Source organism: Hemiscyllium ocellatum, chromosome 14 (assembly GCF_020745735.1).
Source record: "Hemiscyllium ocellatum isolate sHemOce1 chromosome 14, sHemOce1.pat.X.cur, whole genome shotgun sequence".
Classification (NCBI taxonomy): domain Eukaryota; kingdom Metazoa; phylum Chordata; class Chondrichthyes; order Orectolobiformes; family Hemiscylliidae; genus Hemiscyllium; species Hemiscyllium ocellatum.
Window position 1 is genome coordinate 35,983,261 of NC_083414.1, and position 24,092 is coordinate 36,007,352.

At 38.0% G+C, this 24,092-nt stretch overlaps 2 protein-coding genes across 22 annotated transcripts in view; one reads left to right on the forward strand and one right to left on the reverse strand.

The window, feature by feature from the left end:
* The window catches only part of slmapa (sarcolemma associated protein a), a 243,910-nt gene extending 221,955 nt beyond the window's left edge, over positions 1 to 21,955 (forward strand). For 16 of the 21 annotated variants that reach the window (XM_060835609.1, XM_060835611.1, XM_060835616.1 and 13 more), the window contains 4 exons: positions 3,679 to 3,796; positions 5,531 to 5,702; positions 9,493 to 9,627; positions 20,122 to 21,955. In XM_060835609.1, the coding sequence (XP_060691592.1) occupies positions 3,679 to 3,796; positions 5,531 to 5,702; positions 9,493 to 9,627; positions 20,122 to 20,214 (518 nt within the window). In that variant the 3' untranslated portion in view covers positions 20,215 to 21,955. Of the gene's footprint in view, positions 1 to 3,678; positions 3,797 to 5,530; positions 5,703 to 9,492; positions 9,628 to 19,249; positions 19,343 to 20,121 lie in introns of all 21 variants that reach the window. The other 5 variants (XM_060835610.1, XM_060835615.1, XM_060835623.1 and 2 more) reach the window with 1 other exon arrangement.
* LOC132822348 (uncharacterized) overlaps positions 18,801 to 24,092 on the reverse strand; it is a 64,406-nt gene continuing 59,114 nt past the window's right edge. The window contains exon 9 of the mRNA XM_060835637.1: positions 18,801 to 18,881. Within this exon, the coding sequence (XP_060691620.1) occupies positions 18,869 to 18,881 (13 nt within the window). The 3' untranslated portion in view covers positions 18,801 to 18,868. The remainder of the gene's footprint in view (positions 18,882 to 24,092) is intronic.

Here is a 24,092-nt window from a genome sequence, read left to right on the forward strand (position 1 = left end):
AGTATCAGACACAGTAATCCAGATGCATCAGTAGACCATTTATAGCTACAGCAACATTTTTGTATTTGATTCCCCTTGCAATAAATGCCAATATTCCAATTGCTTTCTATGCATTCTAACATGTATTTCATGTAGCAGAACTCCCAGATGCTTCTGGACCTCAGAATTGTATAATTTCTCTCTATATTTAATTAATTTACTACTTTTCTATATTTCCTGCTAAAGTAGAAGTTCACACTATCCTCTATCTGCCACATTTTTACCATTCACCTATCTCTGTCTCTTTGCAGACTTCGTGGATTCTCGAACAACTTATTTTACTACATATCTTTGTGTCATCGGCAAATTTAGCTATCGTACATTTTGTTTCATCCAAGTCATTGATAATAGATTTGTTATTAGTTGAGCACTGATTCCTGTTGCACTCCACTAGTTGCAGTTTATCAACTTGAAAATGATCGATGTATCCCTTCTTTTGTATTTCTGTCAGTTAACCAATCTTCTATCTATGCTAACATGTTAACCCCACGCCATAGAGCTCTTAGTTTGTCTTGAAGATATTAACAAATGCCTTTTGGAAATCCACACACTCTGCATCTACAGGTTTCCCTCTATCCATGTCTCTTGGTACTTTCTAAAAGAAGTCTAATAAATTAGTCAAATATGACTTTCTTTCATAAAGTAATATTGACTTTATGATCAGTATTGTTTGTATTATGATCTTCTAAGTGTCCTGGTATTTCTTCCATAATAATGGATTCTAAGATTTTCCCTACGACAGATAATAGGCTAGATAACCTATAGTTTCCTGCTTTCTCTTCCCTCCCCCCACCCCCCATTTTTTGAATAAAGTTTATCACCATCATCCTCACAGTTGACAGTACTTCAAAATTTGCAGAGGACATAAAATTCTAAGTTATGCACTGCAGTCTAAGAGTGAGTTCTTAATATAGATCAAGGAAAAAATGGTGCTTGTAGATCACTTCACACAGATCACTACACACAACGGTATGTAAGCTTGGAAATCAAGCCTTTTGATTCAGTTTTAATATAGGATGACAATCCATGTTGGAATTTTTGCTTTCCACACATTTATCAGTGCATACTTAGATCTGTGTATACAAAACCCATGAAACAGAATTTTTAAAGTGAAGAAAGGTATTCTGTCTTGGAATTAAATGTTTGCTCTTGATCTAAAATATCAGTATTTGCTTAACTGAGTTATCTCTTATCTGTTTGGGTTTGGCACATAAAGCAAAACAGGATTGAGTGGAGACTATTTGGTATCCAAAATCATGTAATCTGCTTAACATAAACATAACGTATTTCCATCAACTATAAAAGTTTATATTCTTTACAGGACTATTGGCACAATTGGTAATTATATTTTTTGCAGTCACAACATTATGATCACAAAACGGCAAAGTACTAAACTTTAACAAGTTTGGATGAGAACTAAAATGTTATTGTCACTTGGGAAAATGCTCTGCTTTGTATTACACAATTTGTGTGTAAAGAGGCAAAGGTCAGTGCTATGACATTGTTGTACTCATGCCATTGACCTGTGATCCATGCTTGAGTTGAGCTTTGTGATTAATTAGTGGCATAAAAATGCAGACAATGTGTTACCCGTTGGCCAAGTGACATTTTCAACCAGAATGGATGACCAGTTGACTGGCAGCATTCACAGAAAGTCCTGCCAGTAAAATCTGCTGGGCCTCTGAATAAAACACACACGGGACTGTTGTCCAGTTTATCTGAAGTTAAGAAGAGCACTATGACGCATCAACTAATCTAGTAGAGATGTACTTTGGCCCTGCAATTGTCATTATGGCACTTTGAGAAGGATTAAGAAAAATGTTATGCATAACCAAATGGGCAGAAGTCTTGACAATATGTAAAGTATTTATTCATCCTATCCTTAATCATTTGAAATAGCTTACAAAATAGGGGATAAATTATCTTGTTAAAAAGCACTAAAATGTATGACTGTATGATAGTGCTAACTTCCACTTCCCAAAAAGAAATTTGACTTTGAGAATTAAAATCTATCATCTCTATGTCTTCAGTGAATTAGTAATTGACCCAGAGTTTCTTCTATTGCAGTTTTACCATTTTATGTTTCATCAGAATTGGCACAACTGTAGATTTAAGTGGGACTTTCATTGGTTGCATGTCATTCAATAGGCGTTACAGGATGGGTGGGAATCTGACCAACAGTCATAGTCTGAATCATCAGGCACATGAGAATGTGTGTGAGAAAATTTACATCATCAGATTCTTGCCAAAATGCTTATGCAATGAGAATGTTCATTTTAGATCATTTTTCATTTTGTTTTCTGTTGAAGTATAATAGAATTTTATAAATCTTATTTGAAATCTTAATTGTTTAATAAAAGATGTGTTTTGTTTTCGGGGAATAACAAGTTTTCTTTTCCCCATGTGACAAATACTTCAATGAATAACGCAGTAGACAGCTTATGTGTTATCAATTTATTTTCCAGTAACTGGACCTTGTCCCACAAGGCCTTAACATTTTCAGTGTTTATATTTTGTTTTGACTCCCTTTACCAATAAGCCATGATATCACTTCCAGAGAACATCCTGTTAAATTGGAGGCATGTACTTACAATTGGCTAACTTGCACATACAAGTCTTTTTTTAATGTATTTTGTTTTAAATTTAATCACTTTGTTAATCCTGATATTCAGTTCACAAATTAATTTAAATTATCTACTGGTCCAGACGTAATTCTGAAGTGAAGAAAGAGTAGTTCAGAGGCCCCCTCTTTTTTTCCTTCTGAAATATTAGTAATTGATCGGCAAAGAAAAGCACACCAATGTATTAAGATACTGATGGAAAGTTCACTTATTCAGCAGCTGAAGTGTTTGTTTTACAAAGATGATACTACCACAGGCAATATTGACTTTATTTTACAAATGTAGAATCGCTTGAGTCATGAGTATCAAAGAGAAAAATGAGTTATGAGAAGAAAGAACAGGCATTAATATAAGACTCTTGCACAAGCAAAAACTGTTTGTAAACTAACTTCAAATTTAGCGACTGGTAAGGCAAATTCAGCAACACAAATTTTCGTGCACTTTTATAACTGCAAAATTTCTTTTATTTTCCAAATCTGATGTAGCAATTGCTTCTACTGTATATACTTGAGTTATAGTCGATCTCATGTAAAAGTTGACGCTAGTTCTTTGCAGATAGCAGATCAACATTTAGGAGCCAGTGTGCAGGCCATCACGTCCTGCTGTAGCTTTCCAGTCTGCCGGTTATTCTGCTCCACTCCCTGTCTTCCAGTCTACTGGTTGTTCCGTTCCAGATTTTCAGAATTACCATAATTTGTTTTTTTTTATTCATTTAGAGATCATTTGGGCTTCTGCTAAAGATACGGTATAAATTTTGATGGGCATGAATTTCAGCCCCTCAAAATTAATATCCATATAATAGTCAACCCCATAAATTTAACCTTAAAAAGTAGTCAAAAAAAATTGACTATTACTCGAGTATATATGGTAATTCAGGACCATCTTGATCAATATATTTATTATTATTATCATAAAATTGAAATGTGGAAAAATGCAGATTCTGTTTTGTTGTAGATGTTTTATTGAATATTGTGGTACAGCCACCCTATTGTAATCTTTTAAATGTTGTTACTGATAGGTAAACTGGATGAATTACAAAAGCAGAGCAATGGGCTACAGAATGATTATGATTTTCTTTTACAAGAAAAAGTTATTCTGACAGAAAAGCTACTGTGGTTTGAGGAAGAGCTCCGAAGGCAAGTTCCAGCAATTGCTGCTTATTTATTTTTCATGTTTTTATTTCTGGTGTCTCTATTTCTGACCTGTGTTCATTTTAAAGATACGTCTCTTAACTTGCCAAAATACTGACATTATTTCCCACTTACATCTCTATTCAAATGATGCAGTCAGCACATCCTTAGCTAGGGGTTCAGGTACATAGTTGCATCACTGGGTAGACCAGTGGTTAAGAAGGTGTTTAACACAATTGCCTTCATTGCTCAGACCATTGAGTACAGGAGTTGGGATGTCATGTTGAGGATGTTGGTGAGGCCACTTTGGAAGTACTATGTACAGTTCTGGTGGCCCTGTTATAGGAAGGATGTTATTAAAGAGAGTTCAGAAAAGAATTACCAGGATGTTGCCAGGACTGGAGGGTTTAAGTCATAAGACGAGGTTGATAGGCTGACACTCTTTTTTTTTCACTGGAGCCTCGGCTTTTGAGACATGACTTTATAAAGGTTTATAAAATGATGAGGGGCATAAATAAGGTGAATAGCAAAGATCGTTTCTCAAGGGTGGTGGAGTTCAAAACTAGGGTCATATTTTTAAGGTTTGTGGAGAAAGATTTAGAAGGGACCCGAGGGGCAATGTTTTCTTGCAGAGGATGGTTCAAATGTGGAATAAACTGCCATAGGAAGTGGTAGGAGCAGGTATAGTTACAACATTTAAAAGACATTTGGACAGGTACATGAATATAAAAGATTTAGAGGGATGTGAGCCAAACGTAGGCAAATGGGATTATTTAGTTTGGAAAACAAAAGGTTAAATTGACCCAAAAGGTCTCTTTCTATGCTGTATGACTCTGACTCAAATCAGATTCAGCATTTGCTAAAAATGAAGTTTGTAACAAAACACATTTGTGTGTCAGGATATTGTGTTTCAACTCCCCATCCCTCAAGATGTCTAGGGGATCTGAGATATATCCCAACAAGGCAAGGAAAAACATAATCTTGGACTAATTAACCCTCAATCATTTCTGTATACAAAGTCTATTGGCTACTTGTACAACAGCATTGCCAGCAGCTTAGAAGTATATTGCCTCTCTTTATTCTGAAGTATTGGAACGGTACTGATTTATTAGAATATCCTGTCAGTTTCTTGCCTTGAACTTGAAATGTCTGTTCATTGAGTTTACCAATCAAAAGCTGTAAGAATTTGTCACAGAATATTGTTGTGTACCATGTATTCCTAATGTGGAAATTCCAGTCAGCCACCTGTGAAGATACTTCAGGAGAATTTAATGTATATGAAGGAAAAGGTCTGGTTGAAGTGGAGTTTGGGTAAAAAGGTGTCATACTCTCTACTTTGGACAGGTTTCCAAGAAAGACAACAATCGTGGCATCGTACTAACTGATGTATAGTATATCTCTTAGTTAAAATACATATAAGATTCTTTAGAATTTACCTCAGTTACTCATTGTGGCAAAGTATTATATCTTTTAACAGAATATCGTATAGGTATTTAAAGCAAAATGTAAAGTATATGGGAAGAAAGCAGGTGAGTTGGATAAGTTTTGAACTGCTCTACCAAACTGTTGACACAGGTTTGATTAACACAGTTCTCTACTCTGCTATAAACTAAGTTCTGAAAAGTCGTTTAACAGATGAAGTTAATTTCAACTTTGGTTTAAGTTGATTATACTTTAATAGTTCACTTCTGGATATGAATGAAGGAAATTTTGAAAAGCAATCTATGATTATTGTTACAGTGCTCAGCAACAGAGTGTTAAGCTGAACAAAGATGTCAGTGGACTAGAGATTTCTCGGAAAGAGCTAGAAGTTCAGGTTGGACTGTTGAAGGAGCAACGCTTACAAGAGACAAATGGACTAAGAGAACAACTAGCACAGGCTGAAAATGAGACTCAGAAATTTCAGAAACAGGTAATATACCTCTTATGGAAGAACTGCATTAACTATAACATACTTCACAAGTGTTTATTCTGATAATTTCATACAGCAGTGATCTAGGTTTCTTTTTCAATTAAATGTGCATCATACTGCAGAATATATGGGGATAGTGAGGAAAGTTACCCAATAAGATGCACATACCATAAAGAGAGTGAATGTATTCCATGAGTTAAAAGCTAAAGTTTACCTGAAAGGCAACAAGGTAGATGCTAAAACAGAGACCTGATTACAATTATGGAATGGTTAATCCAAACTCTATCTTTGGAAAGGATGGAGAAATTTGAAAAGGTTGAAGTCGTAGTATTGATGAAACACAATAATTATTGCTATGAAAAGAAGGCATTTCAACAAGGATGACCATTGCAGTGGAAAGATTGAGCAAGATTAGAAAATAACAAAAGATAAAAAATCTATCTAGTTACAGTGGGAGATTCTAATTTTTACTTTGACTAGGAAAAGTAATGCAGCTGGAATAATAAAGACAAGTCCTTTTGTTTTCTAGAACAAATATGTTTTAGAATCAACTTTATTTAATGATGAACAAGCCATCATCGTTCAACAATCTGACAGTAAGGGAGCATTGTTTTTTACAGTGTGACCATCATATGGTTGAGTCTGTCATAGGTTCAAATGAAGAGGGGAAAGTCACAGATTGGTTTGTTAACTAAGAAGAACCTCAACAAGTTGGGAAATAAACTGAGCACAGTAAATTAGGTTGGACCGTTGGTGGGATAACCTACATTAGAATGTTAAATGCTTTACAAAAAAGTGATTGTTTTTCTGCACTATGGAGCTTAAGGTCAGCAAATCTCAAGGACCTGATTATTTCCTTTCAGGGTGTTAAATAAAGTGAAAAAATAGTAGATGCATTTGTCTAATTCTTTGCAAAGTGTCCAGCTTTAGCAATTGTGCCTTTGGATTGAAAATTGCAAACCTGAAAATTGAAAGGGAGTAAATAAATTGATAATTACCAGTTTAAAATGAGTTGTGGAGAAGTTACTGGAATCTATCAGTAGAGACAACAACTGACCACTTGGACAAATATTCACATCGATGTGTATTTGAATGGATTTATGAAGGTAGATGATGTCTGACTTGACTTACTGAAATTTTGGATAAAATGAGTTTCTAAAGACAGTTGATAAGGTTTCACACAAGTTAAATAGCAAACTTTGAAATCTGATGAAATTACTTTTAGACTTGAGATTGGAATTGATTTAAGTAGGTGATAGGCGATAGAGAATTTGCTCTGTAATTGGTAGGATGTGACTAGTGGTATTCACCTGGGAACACAGGTCTCTGTTTTTCACCACACACTGTATATATTGGTGACTCAGACAGACAAATAAATGCAAGTTGTTTTAACCAGTTTTCAACTAACAGTATGTCAGAAGGCATAATAAATTATATGTGAGTATTAAATTACTAAGCAGTATAGGTAGATATAGGAAGTGGGCACAGCTATAGCAGATGGAGTTAAGTGTGGGCATACATGACATCATCCAGTTTGGATCAAGAAGGACACTGAATGTCAGGAAAGTATTAGAAGCCCTGGAAAACAAGCTAAATTTATTTTACCTGCCATGAAAATTAATCATTTCAGCCTCAGTTTAAAAAAAAAGGGCTAGATTACCAAATGGTACCAAGGTTTAAATTATTAATTTTAATGACTGATAAAATAAATTTGACTTGTATCTCCTGAATTTCAAAATTAGGCATTTAAAGTGATAGTTATTCAGTATGGTAGATAAAAGCTACTGCTCCTGATAAAATCAAATTCATGAAGCAAGCTAAGAAATTAAAAGAATTTAATGTTGTCTTCGAAGGAGTAGTGCAGTGGATTAGATTTATCTATCTTTAACCTGGGGGGGTGGGGGGGGGGGGGGTGTTGAAGGAAGGGAATGATGTTTAGATTACTTACAGTGTGGAAACAGGCCCTTCGGCCCAACAAGTCCACACCGACCCGCCGAAGCGCAATCCACCCATACCCCTAACCTAACACTATGGGCAATTTAACATGGCCAATTCACCTGACCCACACATCTTTGGACTGTGGGAGGAAACCGGAGCACCCGGAGAAAACCCACGCAGTCACGGGGAGAACGTGCAAACTCCACACAGACAGTCGCCTGAGGCGGGAATTGAACCCAGGTCCCTGGCGCTGTGAGGCAGCAGTGCTAACCACTGTGCCACCATGCCGCTAAGTCATGTGTTAAGTCATTCCGGAGCATTTTCTGTGCTGTATTGCACCATTTCTGCTATGAGAAGCTTCCAGTAGGTTGGTACTCCACGAGTACAGTCATCTCATTAAAGAAGTAGAGGGAGACTGTACTGTATGCCTATGTTATGGGTATACAATGGCCTAGTGATAATTATCACTAGGCTGTTAATCTAGAGTCGAAAAGGGTGGCGCTAGAAAAGCACAGCAGGTCAGGCTACATTTAAGGAGCATGAGAGTTGACATTTCGGGCATAAGCTTGAAGGATATTCCTGATGAAGGGCTTATGCCCGAAGCATCTACCCTCCTGCTCCTCCGATGCTGCCTCACCTGCTGTGCTTTTCTTGCTGAAGTCCTCGGTTTTTCCCTCAGGTAATGTTCTGGGGACTTGGGTCAAAATCCTGCCATGGCAGATGGTGGAATAAGAATCTAATGATGATCGTGAAGCCATTGCCGATTGTTGAGTAAAACCCATCTGTTTCACTAATGTCCTTGAGGGAAGGAAATCTACTATCCTTATCTGTTCCAGCCTACATGTGACTCCAGACCCACAGCAATATGGTTGACTCTGAACTGCGCTCTGGCCAATTAGAGATGGGCAATAAATGTTGGACCAGCCAGTGACACCCTGTCATCCCACATCAGTGACACATGAATAATTTTTTTAAAAACTCAAACTGAGGTTAACTTGTATTGGCTGGGTAGTGGGAAAATGTTGTACTGCTCTACTACAGTCAGTGCACACAAAACAAAGCCATTCATTACCTCACAAGTGAAAATGTCATTGAGATCATTTGGAAAGATCATAAGCAGCTCTCACTGAAACCAAGAATATCTCTTCCTGTTCTTTCCCCATGCTGACAAAAGTGAAAGTTTGATTTTTTTTAAAATGTACTTATTGGAGAGATTAATTCTGTACTTAAAACACCTGAACCAATTGTGATGCTTAATGTAAGCTCAGAACAGCAAACTTACCTGAATTTATAACTTGATAAGAAACATTAGCCTTTTGAAAGAAGGAGATTCTTTGACTAAATTCATTTGATTGAAGAGCAAGTTCAAGCTATTTGTTCTTCCTGGAAGTTACTTTGAAGCTGGCTATTCATGCTGAAGTATCAAGTAATAGTTGTCTTCCTACACCTTTTCCAATTGATCTTTCTTCTTGTGTTACCCTTAATTGTAAGTAGTGTTAGGTTGTTTGACTGTGGTATGTACAGCATATCTGGCACTGAGCCACACAGATCAAGATCCTCTGCATAAGTCATTGCATTCAGGAGCAGAGTAATGTGGGAATGCCAGAGGGAAAACATTGGAAAGAAAAATAATATTAAATAGTTTGTTCAAAAGTATAACCGCATTTGTATAGAGCATGCAAAGACTACAGTTAATATCATATGAAATTAATAGATTATCAAAGGATTAGACACAAACTGAAACATTCTGATTAAATCATTGAATTTAAAACTCTAAACAAGTACTTGCTACACATGTTCAGTATAAGCATAGTATCTACAACATCCTCCCTATATTTGATATATGTTCTAGTATGAGGCAAATCAGACTATGTATCTGGAGTTGAAGGAAAAGCTTGACAAGACTCAGAGAGAGAATGAGTCCATCACAGAAGAACTCGAAAATTGTAAAGAAAATTTGAAGCTGCTGCAACAGAAGGGAAACAATGTAAGTCTTACTGATTAGCTTTTATGCCTAGTGTTCTTTAATTAATTTTATGTCAAGTTCCACATTAAATTTTTTTCACCTGTTAAAATAAGTTTGTAAATTTTAAGCCTGATAGGAAATCAAATTTTTATATCATTTCCAGTTACAACTGCACAAACCATTGTAAATTATAAGCAGACTTTTATTAACAGTCACCTGTGGGATCAGAAGTATATACTATTTAATCAACTATTCCGGTTGATCAAGAGGTCCACATAATCAGTGTAAAAATGCATGCTAAGTAATAGAAATGTAATACGGAAGTAAACACATCACTGTTATACTTACTTACAACATAAATCACTTAGTAACACAACTTTGACCATAAGACGTAGGAGTCGAAGTAAGGCCATTTGGCCCATCGAGTCCACTCCGCCATTCAATCATGGCTGATGGGCATTTCAACTCCACTTACCCCCTCTCTCCCCGTCGCCATTAATTCTTTGCAAGATCAAGAATTTATCAAACTCTGCCTTGAAGACATTTAATTACCCGGCCTCCATTGCACTCTCTGTGGCAATGAAGTCCACAGGCCCACACTCTCTGGCTGAAGAAATGTCTCTCATTTCCATTCTAAAGTGACCCCTTCTAAGTCTAAGGATGTGCCCATGGATCCTAGTCTCCCTGCCTAGCGGAAACAAATTCTCAGTTTCCACCCTTTCTAAGCCATGCATTATCTTGTAAATTTCAATTAGATCACCCCTCAACCTTCTAAACCCTAATGAATACAATCCCAGGATTCTCAGCTGTCCATCGTATGTTAGGCTGACCATTCCAGGGACCATCTGTGTGAATCTCCGCTGGACACGCTCCAGTGCCAGTATGTCCTTCCTGAGTTGTGGGGCCCAAAATTAGACACAGTATTCTAAATGGGGCCTAACTAGAGCTTTATAAAGTCTCAGTAATACATCACTGCTTTTATGTTTCAACCCTCTTGAGATAAGTGACAACATTACATTTGTTTTCTTAACCATGGACTTAATCTGCAAGTCTACCTTTAGAGAATTCTGGACTAGCACTCCCAGATCCCTTTATACTTTGGCTTTATGAATTTTCTCACCATTCAGAAAATGGTCCATGCCTGTTTTCCATTCTTTTTTCCAAAGCGCAAGACCTCCCATTTGCTTATATTGAATTCCATCAACCATTTCCTGGACCACTCTCCTAAACTATCTAAATCTTTCTGCAGCCTCCCCACTACTTGCCTGTTCACCTAACTTCATATCATCGGTGAACTACGCCAGAATGCCACCAGTCCCTTCATCTACATCATTAATATATAAAGTGAACAGCTGCAGCCCCAGCACCGAACCCTGCGGGACACCACTTGTCACTAGCTGCCATTCTGAAAAATAACCTTTTATCCCAACTCTCTGTCTTCTGTCAGACAGCCAATCCTCAATTCATGCCAGGAGCTCACCTCGAACACCATGGGCCAACACCTTACTCAGCAGCCTTTTGGAAGTCTAGATAGATAACATCCACTGGGTTTCCCTGGTCTAACCTACTTGTTACCTCTTCAGAAAATTCTAACAGATTTGTCAGGCACGACCTCCCCTCACTAAATCCATGCTGACTTGTTCTAATTCGACCATGCACTTCCAAGAATTTAGAAATCTCATCCATAATGATGGATTCTAGAATTTTACCTGCAACTGTGGTTAGGCTAATCGGCCTATAAATTTCCATCTTTTGTCTTGATCCTTTCTTGAACAAGGGGGTTATAACAGCGATTTTCTGATTATCTGGGACTTTCCCTGACTCCAGTGATTTTTGAAAGATCACAACCAAGGCCTAAACCATTTCCTCCGCCACCTTCCTCAGAACCTAGGATGTAGCCCATCTGGGCCAGGAGAGTTTTTCAATTTTTAGACCTATTAGCTTTTCTAACACTTTCTCTTTTGTACTGGCTACCATACTCTGCCCCTCAACTCTCCTTAATTGTTGGATATTACTCTTGTCTTCCACTGTGTAGACTGACACAAAGTACTTATTAAGTTCTTCAACTATTTCCTTATCTCCCATTGCTAGCCTTCCTGCATCAATTTGGAGCAGCCCAGTTTCTACTTTTGCCTGTTTGTTTCTTATGTATCGAAAGAAACTTTTGCTATCATTTCTAATATTACTGGCTAGCTTACCCTTCATATTTGATCCTCTCCTTCCTTATTTCTCTCTTTGTTATCCTCTGTTTGTTTTGTAGTATTCCTAATCTTCTGATTTCCTAGTGCTCTTGGCGAATTTATAGGCTCTCTCTTTTTCTATGGTACATTTCCTGACTTCCTTTGACAACCATGGCTGTCTAATTCCCCCTTCCCCCCAGATAATTCTTTTCTTTGGAATGAACCTCTGTACTGTGTCCTCAATTACACCCAGAAACTCCTGCCATTGTTGCTCTACTGTCTTCCCCATTAGGCTCTGCTTCCAGTCAATTTCGTCAGTTCCTCTCTCATGGCCCTGTAATTACCTTTATTTAACCAACACCATTTCATCCGATTTTGCCTTCTCTATTTCAAGCTGCAGACTGAACTCTGCCATATCATGATCGCTGCCTCTTAAGTGTTCCCTTACTTTAAGATTTTTTATAAAGTCTGACTCATTACATAGCACTAAGTCCAGAATAGCCTGCTCCCTTGTGGGCTCCATCACAAGCTGTTCCAAAAAGCCGTCCTGTAAGCATTTCATGAATTCCCTTTCTTTGGATCCACCAACAACATTGGTTCACCCAGTCCATTTGCATATTTAAGTCTTCCCATGATCACTGTGACCTTGCCTTTCTGACATGCCCTATCTCTTTCCTGGTACATCTTGCACCCCTGATCCTGACCACTGCTGGGAGGTCTGGACATAACTTCCATTATGGTTTTTTTGCCTTTGTCATTCCTCAACTCCATCCACACAGGCTCCACATCTGACCCTATGTCATTCAGTGCCATAGATTTAATTTCATTCTTAACTAACAAGGCAACCCTGCCCCCTCTGCCTACCTCCCTGTCTTTTCGATAAGTTGTAAATCCTTGGATGTTTAACTGTCAGAGCTGAAAATGTGTTGCTGGTTAAAGCACAGCAGGTTAGGCAGCATCCAAGGAACAGGAAATTCGACGTTTCGGGCCAGAGCCCTTCATCAGGAATGGGGGGGAGGAAGAGAGCTTCTCCAAGGAAGGCATCCTTGCAAGAGGATTCGCAGTAGGTTAAAATCTTCGAGTAAAAATGAGGTCTGCAGATGCTGGAGATCACAGCTGAAAATGTGTTGCTGGTTAAAGCACAGCAGGTTAGGCAGCATCCAAGGAACAGGAAATTCGACGTTTCGGGCCAGAGCCCTTCATCAGGAATGTTTAACTGTCACTCCAGAACCCTCTACAGCCATGTCTCTGTGATGCCTATCACATCATAATCATTCACAATGCCTAAAATAAACTTACCAGCAGACAGCCTTCCCACTTACATCCTCAGCTGACTACTTGGATGTCACAGAGTTTGCGATAATACAGTGAACTTCCAGTATTTCAGATATATAATTTTTGCCTGTTTATTGAAAGTCAATTCAAAAGATGCTGGTTAAAAGAAATTTTGCTGTATGTTATACTTTTATCTAAATCAAATTTATTAGCCTTTTCATGCCAAAGTAATACACTAACCAAATTAGTGTTGAAATGCAACTTTTATGGCTTTGATTTTACTAAAAGCTTAAATCAAGGAGTCATAATTGGGCTTGAAAGCATTAGGAAATAAACAACTGGGATTTCCTGTTGAAGTGCTGCTATATTCAACTGCCTTACCTGCACTTCTCCCACTCTTGATTAATTTCCTGCATATCTTTTTGCTTTTTCACAGTAAAGTCTGAAAAATATTTTTGAAATTATACTGGAAAAAAGCAAATTCTGATAACCTTGGGCTACACACTCCTGATAAACCAGGAGGGCTAACTGCTAAGTAGAATGATGGTGGTACCTAAAACCTGACATAACATGTGAAGAATGAAATACAGATTAGAAATGTGGTTCAGGCGGAGGCCATCCCATCAGTTCAGGTGCTACTTTCTGCAGTATTGGTGCTACTGCCCTTTTGCGCTGGAACCCATTCTTACACCAGTCCTCGAATCACTTACTTATCTCCCTAACCGTATATTCTCTATTCCAATTTGCCTGTGGCTCAGGTTATAATCCAGAAATTATAACCTTGAAGATCTGCTTCTTAATTTGATACCAAGCATCTACTCCTATATTCTACTGTGTCATTGGTATCTACATAGACCACAACAAACTGAGCACACCCCTTCCTCTGTAAGTTCCTCTCCAGCCCTGAGAAATATCCTGAACCTGGAATATGGAGGTAATGCAACCATCTGGATTCATGCTCTTAGTTAGAGCAAAAAGTGTCACTTCCCCTCACTTCTCCGACTATCATACATTCCATTTTACTCCCCAAGTTGAATGGCTTCTTGTACCATGGTGCAGTAGCCAGTTTGCTCATCCATGCTGCAGCCCTCACTCTCATTCAGACAAGCTGAAAGAGGATGTTAGACCATTTCATAGTTTCCTCTGGGTCCCCTACCTGTTTCACTTACAGCCGCACTCTCCTGTGCCTGAACACTGATGAAATCAGGTGACTAAGTCCTAAGAGATGTGATTCCGATATATTTTGTCCTTCCTGATCTGTTGCAATATCTATGGATAAGTCTGCAGCTCAAACTCTGAGCCAAGTTTGCTCAAACTTGAAAAGTATACTGCAGACATGTTTACTTTGATTAAAACTGGCATTCAGAAAACTCCCACATGCTGCAGTTGTAATATATTGCCCATCTTGCCATGTTTAGTGTGTTCCAATGAATTAAGTACAAAAATTTATAATTGAATCAAGTATGTTTGTATCTACTTTACTAACCTTAATAGTGGTTGCTATACTATGCTGAACCGTCAGAATTGAATAAACCTTAATGACTTACTAGATACTTGCCCAAGAACTAGCTTCTTCACCTGTAGCCAAGTAAGAACCAACAAGTGAGGCAGAACAAGTTAGAAAAAGCAGAAGCAGCAAAGCAGTTCTTTCCCTTCCCCTCCTTTTCCCTTAATCACCTCATTCTCATGCAGCTTTATGCCAGGTTCACTCCTCTTCTCAGGTGCTGCTTTACTCATATTGCTTCAAACTAGATTCAGTGCTCACCTTTTGCTCTGTTTTGTAGTGATTTCACTGCTTTCTTCCCCCACAGCTTCAAACCAGTTCACCACTGTTTTGCACTACTTTGTACTGGGTTCACTGCTCCTTTTTCACACTGCTTCATGCTGAGTTCACTGGTCTCCTCTCACCACTGCTTCATATCGGGTTTGTACTACTTTGTACCAGGTTCACTGATCTCCCATTGCACTGCTTTATACTAATTCACTGCTGTTCTCTCACACTGCTTTATATTGGATTCACTGCTCCTTTCTCATACTACTTTATACTGAGTTCACTGCTCTCCTCTCACATTGTTTTGTACTGAGTTCATTGCTCCTTTCTCGCACTGCTTAATACTGGATTCCCTGCTCTGCTCAGGCGGAGTTCACTGCTTCATTCTCACACTGCTTTATACGGAATGAAAAACTGAAAGAACTGCAGATGCTGGAAAATCTCAGCAGGTCTGGCAGCATCTGTGGAGAGAAATCAGAGTTAATGTTTCGGGTCTAGAATCTGCTTTCAGGCACTGCTTCACACTTGGTTTACTGTTCTCCTCTCATTCTGCTTCATACCAGATTCGCTACTTGCATCTTGAACTGCTTCATACTGACTTCACCAGTCTCCTCTCATGCATGCTTTATGGATTCATATTTTCAATTTAGATTATACACTAAAGCATCTGGATTTGACTTAAGCACTCTACCTTCTGACATATTAAGGCTGACACTAAACACAAAGCTATAAAGCACTTGGGGTATTATATACAGCTTGGGACACCCAACAAAGGATGTATGGCAAGGCACCATGTGAATCTGCAGTGTTATTACTGGAGATAAGGTATTAATCAGAGATAAGATGTTAGTTATGAAGACAGTTGAAAAGTTGTGGCCTTGCAGTTGTTCTGAGAATGGTAAAGGTTAATCCAATACATATCTTTAAAATTGTGATATATTATGATAAGTTAAACAGAGTTACTTTATTTAAGCGGGTAAACGATAAGTCTTAAATTAAAGATAATAAGGAAAAATTGCAGAAAGTTTTGGAAATGAAATTCTTACATAGCAGTTAAGTAGAATGAGATATTTTCTGCTGCAAAGTGATAATTGTTGGTGAAATTGAGATGAAGTCATTAAACACCTCTCAATAATGCCACAACAACACTGAAGATGAGAGTAAACCAGTTAAATAAGTGAATCACAAGACCAACCCAGTGTGTTCATGTCCATTGTCATTTTTACATTGGTAGACATTGTGGTATCTACATCTTACTGCAGAGAGCTGAGACACATTATTTGTACATTCAAAAAAGAGCTCTGTTAGTCCAGTTGGGAGCTTCATTTATTATTGCCAGGGTTTCCCAGTCAGAGAGGAATGTAAATTGTCAGCTAAAGAAACAGTGCTTCTTCCAGAATTTCTTGCTTGCAAGTGAACTAAGTGCTTCCCCAGCCACTCAAGAACAGCTTCAGCTTTCCACTGTTGAGTATGGACTCTCTTATCTTATGTACACATGAACAGTTGTCCCCACGACCTCCCCTCACCTTGTATTCTCAATTTACGCTCTGCCTCAGCTACTCTCTGACCTAATTTTCCCACCCACCACCTCCCAACTCCTGATCACTGAGACTTTCCCTGAAGGTTTGGCTGCAGTGTCCTGACACTAGATATTCCCCCTGAACTAAGCTATCAATTTGGCTAACTCCTAGGATCAAAATGGATCCACGCTTGACTGTTTTTATTCATTCATGGGACATGGGTGTCACCCGTTAATAAGTATTTATTTCCTTTCCCTTGTTACCTTTGAGAAGATGATGATGGACCATATTCTTAAACTGTTGCAATCTTTGGGATGTAGGTTCACCCAGGGTGACATTAGGATGTGAATTCCAGAATTTTATATTGAAGGAGTGACAATATAGTTTCAAATCAGAATGGAGTATGGCTTGGAAGGGAACTTTCAGGTTGCAGTATTCTCATGAACCTGCTGCCCTTGACTTTTTAGATAGTAGTGATCATGGGATTGGATGATTTGTTGACAGTGGAACCTTGGTGAGTTACTGCCATTACATTTCAGTAGTACCTCATTGTGCTCCTTCCTGGTTTTGCTAGGTTTTAGAGCTATTTGGCTTCTCCCATGTCATCCACATAAATCCACCCCACTACAGTTACAACAATGGCATCTACCCAACAATGTGGAAAACTGCCTCTGTAGGCACTGTACGTGCAAAGCAGGGCAAGGCAAACCCAACCCAACCAATACCACCCTATCAGTCTAATTGCATTCAGAAGTAAAATGATCAGAGGTGTCATCAACAGTATTACCAGGTAGCACTTGCTTAGCAATAACCTGGTCACTGTCACTCAGTTTGTGTTCCACAAGGGCTACTCAGTTCTGGATCTCATCACAGGCTTAGCTCAAACGTGCACAAAACAGTTGATGGTGACGTGAGGTGAGGTAAGAGTGACTGCCCTTTACTGACAATGGCGTCAGTGGGAATCAGGAAAATATTGCCACTGGTTAGAGTTGTTCCAGGCACAAAGGAAGATGATTGTGGTTGTTGGTGATCAGTCATCTCAACTCAGAAACCACTCTGCAGGAGTTCCTCAGTATAGTATCCTCAGTCCAACAATCTGCTTCATCAATGACCTTACCTCCATCATAAGGCCAAAGATGGGAATGGTCACACAAGATTGCACAATTGCACTCTTCAGGTCCTGAAGTAGTCCATGTCCAAATGCAGCAAACCCTGAATAATATCCAGGGTTGTGCTGACATACAAGTAATATTCATGGCACATAAATGCCAGGAAATAACTGTCTCGGTAAAAGAGAGAATTTAACTATAGTCTCTTGACATTCAATAGCATTACCAACATTGATACCCCAACTATCAGCATCCTGGGGTTACCATTGACCAAACATTGAGCTAACTGTCAATGCAAGTCCTGTACCTACATGAGCAGGTCAGAGGCTAAGACTTCTACAGCAAATAATTCACCTCTTGAGCATCTCCCCCCAAAAAACCTGTCCTCCATCTATAAAGCACAAGTTAGGAGTGTGATGGATGAGTGCAGCTCTAACAACACAAAAGAAGCATGACACAGTCCAAGACAATCAATCTACATGATTGGTACTGCATCCTCAAACATTCACATTCTCCACCACCAACACTCAGTTACAGTAATGCATAACATCTACGAGATGCACTGCAAAAATGCACCAAGAATGCTTAGACAATAAGTTACAAACCCATGATTACAATCATCTAGGAGTGCAAGAAGCAGATACATGGGAACAATTTCACCTACAAGTTCACAAGCCATTCATCATTCTAATTGGAAATGTATCTATTACTTCAGTGTCACTGAGTCAAAATCCAGGAAATCCAAATTCCCTTCCCAATGGTTTTGTGGGTCTACCTACCGCACATGGACTACACCAGTCCAACAAGGCAACTCAGCCTCACCTTTACGAGGGCAGATAAAGATGGACAATAAATGCTGCCCCAACCAAGGACACCCATTAATGAATAAAACAAAACTGGGCCAGAGATGTTATGATTTGTAAAGGGCATATAAAAATTTGTATTGGCAGATATATATAGCAGCATTGAAGATAAGAGCAGCCAAAATCTATTTGACCCTGTGACCCTGCTCCACAGTTCATCACGATTGTGGCTGATAGCCAATCCCCAATCTGTTTAGCCACAAGAACTATATTTACCTTCTTCAAAATTACACAAACAGCATGTAGCCTATTTCTGTGTTGAATTATAACCTTTTCTAAAAGAGATATGCAAAGTTATTAATCTTTAAACAGGCTCTAATTGTATCATTGTTATCTGATTGGGGTTTCTAGCAATCTGCAGACAGTTAGATTGCTTTCTTTATGCTTTTATTTCTCAAAATGCTTTGCAGTCAATGAAGTATTGTTGAAGTAGTCAGTTTTGTGTAAAGCACAATCCATACAATTACAAAGAGAATCAGTTAGGATAACTTGCCTTCACCTTTTTCATGGGATTTAAACAATTAGGCCACCACTCAAATAATATTTAGAGCCATGATCTGTAAGACAATAAAGTATTTGAAGAATTAGTATAAGTTATTGCAGAATTATCCAGCATGAATATCCTTTTCCATGTATTTCTCTAATTATAATACTTAAAAGTACTTGTCAGAAGATGTGCTCAGCCAGGTAGTATCATATTTCTCAAGAAATTACATTTTCTTTTCTGCTAGTAAGATGGCTAAAATATTTTGCAAGACAACGCTTTACAAACAAGTTGAGATCTATTTTAGAGCTATTATTTTTCCACAGCACTAAACTTTGGCACACGTACATTTATATCCCACCAATATATTCCCTGAAAATCTCCACTGTGCATTCTGGTGCTTTGCACACAGTGACTGTGAATATCCCTTACCTCCTTCAGCCTTCCACTATATTGCAACCCATCCCTGCTCTAGGCGTCGCCCTAATCCTGGCTTTCCTGTTCTGGTGGTCCGATCACCTATGGTAGATGAAGGTACACAGCTACAATTTACGTCTGTGTGTTCCTCTGCTACTCGTATCCCTTCTTCACAAAACGCATGGACAATCTTAATGCATTTTAATTTGCTAATGTGTGTTGTAGGGTTTTCTACTACCAATATTAACTATGTTTTGGAGCACATCTGTATTTTTTCTTTGCTTCTCTGCTAATTTTCTTTGTAAAATAAATACTGCTTCAGTACCTATTTTGCTGTTTTGCTGCACCATCACAGTCATGCCAGTCTAGCATGCTTATTATATACTTAACGCAAAATAATTTTGTAGTATTCATGCTTAAATGTCATAATAGTACAGCAGATTGGGGTAACATTTAATTAAGTACTTTGTGATATGAGCTTCTTTATTTCAGTTTAACGCTTGTAATGCATATTCAGGTGATGCAATTACATTTAATTATATTTCATTTACAAGATAGTGGAAGAAAAAAGCTTATTTTCTGCAGCAGATAGTAATTATCCTAAATAATGTTTTTGAAATTTTGCAAAATTATATTAGTACAATTAAGTAATCATGGATACATTATCAATTCTTCATTGTTTGAAAATACTGGAGATTTGCCTTGCGTAAAGCACAGTTCTCATTTGGTCTCAATGTGTGATCAGAGATTTGTAGGGAGGTAATATTAAAGTGTAGTACTACTGCACAGTGGTTATTCTGTACTTAAAATTTATTTTGCCCCAAACTGCTTGTCTGTATAATCAGAAAACAATAGCTCATAAACTGTCAACTTGCCTCTTCAATGAAATTTTTCAGGGTGGATTGTTCAAGTGGATGCCAGTGATGGCCGTGCTGGTTGCTGTGACGGTGGTAGTGTTATACCCAGCATTGAATAGGGCCTCGCCATAAAACTGCGAGAAGTGTCTCAAACTACCGAATGTCCTTCCCTTTGACATTGGCTTTCTTTTACTACAGGGAACAAGCAGATCTGTTTCCTTTTTACCTCTAACAAAAACATGGCTGTTTCAGAGTACGACAGTAGGATTTTTGCTTGAACTGTATAAAATGTAATTGTATATAGAGGGAATAAAAATTTGTGACTGGATTCTACTCTAGATAATGTTTGGTTTGCATTTTTCCTTTTTTAAAATAAATCAGTACTTTGGAATTATGTAAAGAAATATGGTGGCCTAAACTAGGCTTCTTGGTACCAAAATATTAAAAGCATCGAAGTTAATTTAGTTTCACTTCTGAGTTCTACTGTATCTTTTGATAATAGTGATGCAATTCCACCAACTGATGCACTTATGGCAGAAAACTAATGCTAATGGAAACAAATGGTTCAGCTGCTGTCTGTTTGATCCACATCCAAGAGGTGATAGGCCATTTAAATAGCAGCCTCATTTAAAACGTAAGTGTAATGCTATTGCACGTTTGGGAGACTATACCTGAATTTCACTGGATTTTAACTTCTGCCAACATTTTTTAAAATCTCAGTGTACATTTTATTGAAGAAACAGCAGTAACCTTGAGTCATGCATACATAGTAGATGCATTTTAATTGCTTCTTCCTTTTGCTGACTTTTTATGGCCATCCATCTCAATTAGTGTTTCACCTGCAAAGGTAAGTGGACCATAAATCCCTAAAATAGCATCAAATTCACACTTCTCTGTATATCAGTTGGTGGAAACTGTGCATCAATCGGTTATAAAAAGACTAAATGTTTATATGTTTTCCCTAGTGATGGGGATACCGATGTAAGAGGCTGACTGAAATATTTCTGATGCACAGCATTTGCTTACAATGTAGACTTTGACTGGGACTCAAATCTGCAACCATAAAGCAGTCTAATGCTACTGCCTTAATCACTACATTCCCAGGACAGTCCTTCATCTGTCTTTCAGACAGCTGTCATGCTCATTATAGGAGTCATACCAGCAAGCACTTTGTTTCAAAGTGAGTTAGAGGAAAAAATGGATCGTCACCTTAATTTTTTCATGTCACCTTTTTAGCCAAATGAGTTGGGTATTGCCTTATTTTAAAAATAATTCAATTTATACATTTTCAACCACAGCATGATATGTTGAAGTTGTACTGTATAATTGCATATATTGGTACAAGATTCTGTCGTCAAATTTTGAAAAAAAAACACTTTAAAATTACAGCTGTTTAAAATATTCTTGAGAATAGAAATAGATCTTCAAGAATGTATTGAGAAATCTGCTACATAGGTTATCTAAAAATGTGTTGAGGGTGAATGTTGGGTTTTGTTAGATGTCCCATTCATTCAGGAATTTTATTTGTTTAAACACAAGGTTGTGGGGAAAAGAAACACTTGTTTATGTGAAAACAATCTGTTCAAAAGTCTGTCAACCTGAGCATTTGTTTGAATGGCCAATAAGCTATGATATTCCACCCCAGCTACACACACATGCTAATGGTCCTCGGTACCTCCTGTACATAGGTTGTTTGCAAATATTGTTCTGATATGCTGAATTACAGAAATAAATTTTTTAAAGTAAAATAATTGTTTTAAATCTATTTTGTAAAAAAGGTTGAAAGTACAGTAGAATTTCTGGACTACAAATTAAAGTATTTGCACTAACATACGTGATGTGCATGATTTAATAAAATAAAGTTTGCTCTCTCTATGTGCATTTGAGTTTATTGCAAAGGAAAATTATACTAATGTATGAGTTTGAAAAACACACATTTGGAATTAAATGTTTGTGATAGCACTAAAATTGAGTTATTGCTGGGATTAATACCAGGGACAGAAGTAGTGCCTTCACTGTGAGCCACTGGCCAATAAAAGGATGGCAGCTCTCCACTGCTTGTCAATAACCATAGGAGTGCTGGCTGCTATATATATACTCCCTAAAAAACCAACATCTAGGATCATAGGAAAGACTGTCAAAGACAAGGATAGAAGTGAGGCTTTCAGAGAGGCCTTACCCCCAGTTCCTGGTCTGATTCCTCAATCAGGCATTGAGCTCCATTGACCAAGGGTTTCTACCACTTTGGGAAACTGCGATCTTTGTTCTACTCCATGAATACCAATGATGAAGGGGTGTGGCCCAGATCTGAATTGGCATTTGGGCAGGAAGGCTGTCATGAACATTCCCATCCCAGACTTGATCATCCAGAAGTAGAGTCCCCATAACTCCTGTGGAGAATGGGGTGGGAACATTCAATTCTATAATGGTTGTACAATAGTTATTATTTGACGAAAGAAGAAAAATAACAAAACATAATGCAGTAGAATTTCTAGCATTATGCTGGTTTCTCCAGCGAATTTGTACAAAAATTGCTAAACCAGCACAAATTATGAATAAATTTCAAATGCAAGATGCATACAGTTTAAATCCAATTTCTTGGTTCAAAAGCATCACATTGAAGATCAGTACTGCCCACAAAACTGGCCATGTTTGAAATTGACCACAAATGTAAATTCCCACTAAATGTAACCATTTATAAACATTTGAGGAAGCCCTTAAAATTGATCATTTTAAGGAAGAAATTAAGCTTTAAAAGTCTTAATGTATGTTTAATTTACTAAGGAATTGACAAAAAATACACCAATAACCATAATTCTTCTGTTTTTAGTTATTTGTAAAGTGGATTCCTACAACCAGCACACCAGACACTTTTTGCTTATCCTTTACGATACAACCTTTCTCAACTGTGTTAACAAATACCTGAACCAAGGATGCCATTCTCAAATCTATCAAATTTTTTTTTATTTCAAAAAACGTTTAAAACATTCCCTGAATGCAGTGGCTGAGAAGGAATTTTACGTGTAGAACCATCGACTCATACAGATTATGAAATAGACCCTTCAGTCCAACTCGTCTGTGTCAATCAGACATCCAAATCTAACCTCGTACCAATTGGCCCATATCTCTCCAAACTCTTCTTATTTATATACCCATACAAGATGCCTTTTAAATATTGTAATTTTACCCACTTCCTCTGGCAGCTTATTCCACACATACACACCATCCATTGCGTGAAAAAGTTTCCCCTCCAGTTCCTTTTAAACATTTCCCCTCTCATCTTAAACCTATGCTCTCTACTTTTGCGCTTCCCTACATGGGCTATTCACCCTATCCATGCCCCTCATGATCTTAAAAACCTCTATAAGGTCAGAGCGTCAGCCTCTGACACTCCAGGAAAAAAGCCCCAGCCTATTCAGCTTCTTATCGAGTCATGGAGATTTACAGCATAGAAATAGACGCTTTGGTCCAACTCGTCCATGCTGACCAAATATCCTAAATAAATCTAGTCCCATTTGTCAACATTTGGCCATATCCCTCAAAACCATTGCTGTTCCTATATCCTTCCAGATGCCTTTTAAATGTCGTAATTGTACCAGCCTCCACCACTTCCTTAGGCATCACATTCCATACACTCATCACCGTCTGCATGAAAAGGTTGCCCCTTAAGTCTCTTTTAAACCTTACCCTTCACTTTAAATCTATGCCCTCTTGTTTTGGACTCTCCCACCCTGTGGAAAAGACCTTGTCTATTTATCCTATCCATGCCCCTCATGATTTTGTCAACCTCTGTGAGGTCATGCCTCAGCCTCCAATGCTCCAGGGAAAACAGCCAAACCCTATTCAGCGTCTCCCTGTAGCTCAAACCATCCAATCCTGACATCCTTGTAAATATTTCCTGAACCCTCTCAAATTTAACGACACCTTCCTGTAGAAGGGCATCCAGAATTGTATACTGTATTCTAAAAGTGGCCTCACCAATGTTCATACAACTGCAACATAGTGTCCCA